Here is a 5,834-nt window from a genome sequence, read left to right as displayed (position 1 = left end):
GTGGAGCGGGGAGCACCGGGGCTGGCTCGAGGTGGGCCCTTACCAGCTTGGACTCGAGGCCGGCACGGCGTGCGTAGTTGAGCGGCGGCAGTGGCAGGCACGTGGTGGTGACCGGCGCCATCGAGTCCGAGGAACGCTGCGGCAGGCACGCGTTGTGGGTGTTCGACTTCAAGTCCAAGAACTGGACAATGGTGCGCCCTCCTCTGCAGTTCGCCGGCTTCGTCTACTCCAGCGAGGTACTACTTGCGGCAACGTGTGGGATCCTCTCCTCGAGTGGCTGCGGGAGCGAGGCTGACGAAGTCCAGGGAGACGGGGGAAGGGCCTGGGTGGTACGGGGAAAGAATGTTGGGGGTGCTTTTGCTTTTTTGACCCATCCAGCGCTCTTTTTGGCAAAACGTTATGCCACGTGAGCGAAAAACATGCCACATCTGTCCTAAACGTGCTTACCCGAGCCAAATTCGTCGATAAGTGGTTTTTGCAAAACAATTACGCAAGATGTGGTTTTTCTGCAGAGAAATTGTATCCTAGTGTTTTTCGCAAATCTAACCCTCAAAGTGATGGTTTTACGCAATTTACACGGCAAATCACCAACCCGGTGCTAGGATCAAAATTTAAGTTGTTTAGTTTTTGCAGGATTTTTTGCCAACTCAAAGCTTAGCATCACTAATTCTTTGCCCCGGAGGTTGTGAAGCATACGTAGGCGCCTTTATCGTTCTCTTTCTTTAAACGCCCACCACATAAGCGCTCTTGCCCAGAGGTCCATTTGGCACTCGCCAACATTGAAATGGAAATTTCCTCGCTGCCGTACATCTCACCAAAGCATATGCCTGGGACGGGAGCACACAGCACAGAGTACATACACGAATAGCCATCGGTTACAGTCCAAATCATCGTCCCAAACAAGAGATGTGAAGATAAAGAACCGTCTGAAATCCTACACTACGCGGGGGAAAAAACGTCCCAATCACCACCTTTCGCTCTCAATGCCCGGCCGAATGCCAATTCGACCAATCATTGCCGGCCTTTTCCACGGAGCAAAGAAGCTGTGATCCTCACAAGGTTGTAGAGGAAACAAGAACATACACATACAAGAATCCAAAGCTCCATGGTTCAGAGTATTCTCTTCCCTTCGTCCGGCGCCTATAAAAACCATGCATGCCAATGATATCTCTCATCTCAGACTCAGAGATCGACAGCCATCTCACCAAAGATGAAGATCATTTCTTCCTTGTCCCTGCTTCTCATTTGCCTGGCTGCACTGCAGCTCCACGCAAATGCCTCTCAAGAGGCCCAGCTGAGAGAGTTCATGTTGTCTAGGAGGAACAGCGACAGCACCGACACGTTCAAAGTGCGCAACATAGCCGACAGGTTTGCCGGCAGCCTGAGCGCGGAGAGCTCTGTCTCTGACCAGAGCTCCATGAAGGCGGCCGACATGATCACGGCGTTGCCCGGGCAGCCGGAGGGCGTCGACTTCAACCAGTACGGCGGGTACGTGACCGTCGACGAGGAGAACGGCCGCGCGCTCTTCTACTACCTCGTCGAATCGCCATCCGGTGCCTCGGACAAGCCACTCCTCCTGTGGCTCAACGGAGGTTAGAATGATCAACAACAAGTTGATAACTCAAACATCTCTTGTACTACTAGAAAATTCTCAAGGACAGCAGTGACACACTTCATGCATACACAGGGCCAGGATGCTCGTCGCTGGGCTACGGGGCAATGCAGGAGCTGGGCCCGTTCCGAGTAACTGAGGACAACAGAACCCTCAGCAGAAACATGAACGCCTGGAACAACGGTAATGTCCCATGGCTAGCTTCTTCTACCCGTTAATCCTGCCTTTAGCACTCGATGTATCAGTGATCATGTATACGGCAAGACTCTAATGCTTTGCTTGTGAAAAATAATGGCAGTGGCTAACGTGATCTTCCTGGAGTCGCCGGCCGGTGTGGGATTTTCTTACTCGAACACGTCTGCGGACTACGATCTCAGTGGAGACGAGAGAACTGCTGATGACGCCTACGTCTTTCTGGTGAAATGGCTGGAGAGGTTCCCCGAGTACAAGGGCCGCGCCTTCTACATCTCCGGGGAGAGCTTCGCCGGCCACTACGTGCCGGAGCTCGCCGCCACCATCCTGCTCCACAACACATACAGCAACAGAACCATCATAAACCTTCAGGGCATCCTGGTAGGTCAAATTAACTAGCTGTACCTAGATGAAATGGAACATTCTACGTGCCGGAGTACATTTTTTCTTTCTGTTCAAAACTGATGTTTGTCATGTTTTTGGTTGAAGGTTGGAAATCCGTACCTTGACGCCAACAGGAACATTAAGGGCGCGATCAACTACTACTGGACCCATGCGGTGATGTCCGACGAGGTCTACGCCAATATCACCAAGAACTGCGACTTCGACAGCGTGGATGGTACGTTTACGAACGCCGCATGCAACGGCGCCGTCGACGGGTTCAGCGCTGGCAACATCGATGGTTACAACATATACGCTCCAGTTTGCATTGACGCGCCCAATGGAACATATTACCCCAGTGGCTACGTAAGTCAGCAGTTATTCTTGGACTTTTTTTTTTCTGAAGGACAACATTTCCTTTTCGAAATCCTTTTCGAAACGAGAAAAAGGGGAAAACATTTCTTACGTTTACAGTACATGTTCTGAACAGCTAACCGGTGTTTCTCTCTTCAAATTGCAGTTAGCTGGATATGATCCATGCAGTGATTATCCTACTCATGCCTACCTCAATGACCCAGCGGTGCAGATGGCGTTCCACGCTAGAATGACCAAGTGGACAGGGTGCACGTAAGATCCTTCAACTAGCAGCTAATATGCACCAATTAATCGGTTATCGATTTCACCCGCACTTAGGTAACTCATGTGATTTGTACGTGCATGCAGAAACTTGAACTGGAAAGATGCGCCAATGTCCATGCTGCCAACCATCAAATGGTTGATCGAAAGCAAGCTTCCGATTTGGATTTTCAGGTAACTGACTAAAGCAGTCTATTATTCTCAGACACTCTAAAAAGTAGAGTCTGGTGTAGTAACAAACCTGTCTCCATGTTTCAGTGGTGATTTTGATACTGTGTGCTCACTTCCGGGGACGAGGTATTCTATCCAGGACCTTGGCCTCTCTGTGACCACCCCATGGCGTCCATGGATAGCAAAGGAGGAGGTAAATAAATTCCCTATCGTGTACACTAGCATTCATCTTCACTGGATCGCCTCGAAATTGTTGGTTTTTTACACGGATGGTTGCACTTGCAGGTGGGAGGCTATGTTCAGCAATACGCGGGGGGATTCACATTCCTATCTGTGAGGGGTGCTGGCCATCTGGTTCCATCCTTCCAGCCTGAGAGGGCACTGGTGATGTTGAGCTCCTTCCTGAATGGGATGCTCCCACCTTACGTAGAACAGCAGTGATTCTTGACATGACGGCCATAAAACTCCATCCATGACAGGTCTTGGTTAGCGCCAAGCATGATGACAAGTGCTGTAGTTGAAGTCGTTGCCATAGTTTTTGGAACGTTCATTTGCTTAATGTGTGCCTTACTATTTACTGGGTTGAGATCCTCTGTAGTACTGTACGGTGCTGTAGTGCGGATGACATGTGGGGCCGGGTCCACACGGCAGTCAGCAGTGATTATACTGCACCGTACAGTACTGCAGAGGATCCTAACCCCTATTACTTGTATCCCGTTACTGTTGAGAATGGTTTGTCCTAGTGGACAGGATTTCTTTTCAACGAATTTATGACAAGATCTTAAATAAAGATAAATGTTGTGCCTTATTGCGAGAATTGCCGAACATCACCGCCTTGCCTTCCATTATTAGATGATACCCCGTCCATTGTTGCAGGAATTCATTGCAATATATTTTGATAAATCCGAGTATGAATATTTGGATTAGTAATATGAGAATTGAAACTAAAAGTATATGATTTATTGTTTTGATTTTTATATAGTTGTAAAATATTGACTGAATGTAAGTAGCAAACTAGTTTTTCCATGTGTGGTTGCATGTGGAGATCATTTCTCCCTATGCATGCTTGATCTTATCCTTTTTCCCCGGGCTAAACAAGTAATGCAAAATGCCCTCATTGCACTTATCTTGGTCATTACGCAAATAATTGTCTCTCCAAGAGTGTCATGATCATTCATCGGAATGGTGGGTATGAGTTATTGTGACTATGGTAAGGAGACTTTAGCTCTTATTGCCCATGAGACTAACATGGCAGTGAACCTGATCAAAATGTGCAATACATGGCTGCCAAAGATGTGGATAAGTATGCTAGTTTGATTGCTCAGAGGGTTTTGAGCATTTAATTGACGTAGGCTGAGCAAAATTAGGGCCCCCATCACAAGAACAACCAAAAACACCCCCCCCCCCCCACACACACACACCCACACACACAATAAAAAGAAAATAATATCTAGATCCCTAAGGGGTGAATTATTGAATGAAGCAGCCGCCTACTTTCAATTTGCATCGCCGCATAATGCAAACAGGAGGAATAGAAGGTAGATCCACTCGCCGAAGAGTCATCACTGCACCATCACGTCAAAGATTTGAGATCCAAAGAAAGCATCCAAGGTCATTGTCGGAGCACATCTCACTATGGCTAGTTAGTTGGGGTAACAACTCCATGCAACTCGGGCCCCAAATCTACTGTGTACAAACGATGTCATTACTGAAGAATGCGGATCCGCCACCAAAAGGCCTCCAACCATGTGGAGGAGCCACCTCTACCCTCTTTTCGTGGACACCCCTACCAGAGATAGCAAACGACGGCCAGCACCTATATAAACTCCTAGATCAACGGACGACATATACTAGAGAAAACATCGTTGTGGCGGAGGAATATTCGAAATACAAAATCCAACTAGTTTGGTCACCGCCGCTACCCTGTGACCAAACCGAAGAACTCGGATCTCGCCAGTTGAACTAACAAGAGAGAAAGCTATGCTGCTAGCTCCACGGCACGCCAAGGTGGGGTTGAAGATGTAGCAACTCTTATTTGACACGACGTCATTACCCCCACCTTGCGTCACAACTCGAAACCCTAAATCTATCCGTACGTACAACCTTGATGGAAAACCCAAGGACTCCCATGTTCTCTCGTTGTTGGTGCAGCGGACCGGGGAGGAGAGAACTCCCGTATCGTTGGATTCTATATCTCTAATCGAATAAGTTGACTTCGTATGGGCATTTTACTGGCAGCTATGAAGATAATTGCTCTAGTTACCATTTTAGATACTTCCCCCATTTCATAAAGCATATAACCTGATTTAATTAACAACGGCAACCCAATATTCGGGGGATCCCTTTCCCAAGCCCATACGTGTTTCCATGGATCTTAGTGTAACTAGTTTGTCTGGAAATATACATACTAATATTTTTCCACCATGACGTGTATATCCTGTTATTGCTCTTTGTCTTGCTTCTATATGTCTCAGCTGTGATTCAAGCGGGTTCAAGTGCTTGAAGAGCATATCTACCAAAACAAATACTATTGCCTTGGCAGGATTTTCCTTTCATTCTTCATCTATGTTGTTTGCGAAATCTGGTTCTTTTGGGGTTATTGTCTATGGTTCTTCCTTGGTTCCATCTCTCCTGCAAAACTAGATATGATTTAGAGTTTCTTGTCATCCAGCTTGTCGCGAATGAAATGAGATACATGCAAATTTTGCCTTTGGGTGGAGAAGGGAAAGGGGAGCGAAAACCGCTGGGGTATCAGAGGATGTGAAGCTTAGAGCATCTCCAACAGCCGCGCTGTACAAGTGCAGCGCCGCAAATTAAACCGTTTTAGCGTGCGCGCAACGCG

The 5,834-nt window shown here is 47.6% G+C and overlaps 1 protein-coding gene across 1 annotated transcript; it reads left to right on the top strand.

The window, feature by feature from the left end:
* The first annotated feature begins 1,210 nt into the window (after window positions 1-1,210).
* On the top strand, window positions 1,211-3,564 carry LOC123116294 (serine carboxypeptidase 1-like). The gene is made up of 8 exons (XM_044537274.1): window positions 1,211-1,592; window positions 1,688-1,795; window positions 1,911-2,185; window positions 2,294-2,551; window positions 2,706-2,812; window positions 2,909-2,995; window positions 3,080-3,185; window positions 3,278-3,564. The coding sequence occupies exons 1-8, from the start codon at window positions 1,211-1,213 to the stop codon at window positions 3,431-3,433; spliced, it is 1,479 nt and encodes a 492-aa protein (XP_044393209.1). The 3' UTR covers window positions 3,434-3,564.
* The last annotated feature ends 2,270 nt before the right edge of the window (window positions 3,565-5,834 follow it).

The sequence above is a fragment of the Triticum aestivum genome, chromosome 5B (genome assembly GCF_018294505.1).
Source record: "Triticum aestivum cultivar Chinese Spring chromosome 5B, IWGSC CS RefSeq v2.1, whole genome shotgun sequence".
Lineage (NCBI taxonomy): Eukaryota > Viridiplantae > Streptophyta > Magnoliopsida > Poales > Poaceae > Triticum > Triticum aestivum.
The sequence above is the reverse complement of the archived record's forward strand: the minus strand, read 5'-3'. Positions and strand labels throughout refer to the sequence as shown.

Coding starts and splice junctions, on each gene's coding strand:
- LOC123116294 (XM_044537274.1), top strand. CDS start 1,211: ATGAAGATCATTTCTTCCTTGTCCCTGCTTCTCATTTGCCTGGCTGCA. Junction 1,593..1,687: donor CCTCCTGTGGCTCAACGGAG/GTTAGAATGATC, acceptor ATGCATACACAG/GGCCAGGATGCTCGTCGCTG. Junction 2,996..3,079: donor CTTCCGATTTGGATTTTCAG/GTAACTGACTAA, acceptor TCCATGTTTCAG/TGGTGATTTTGATACTGTGT.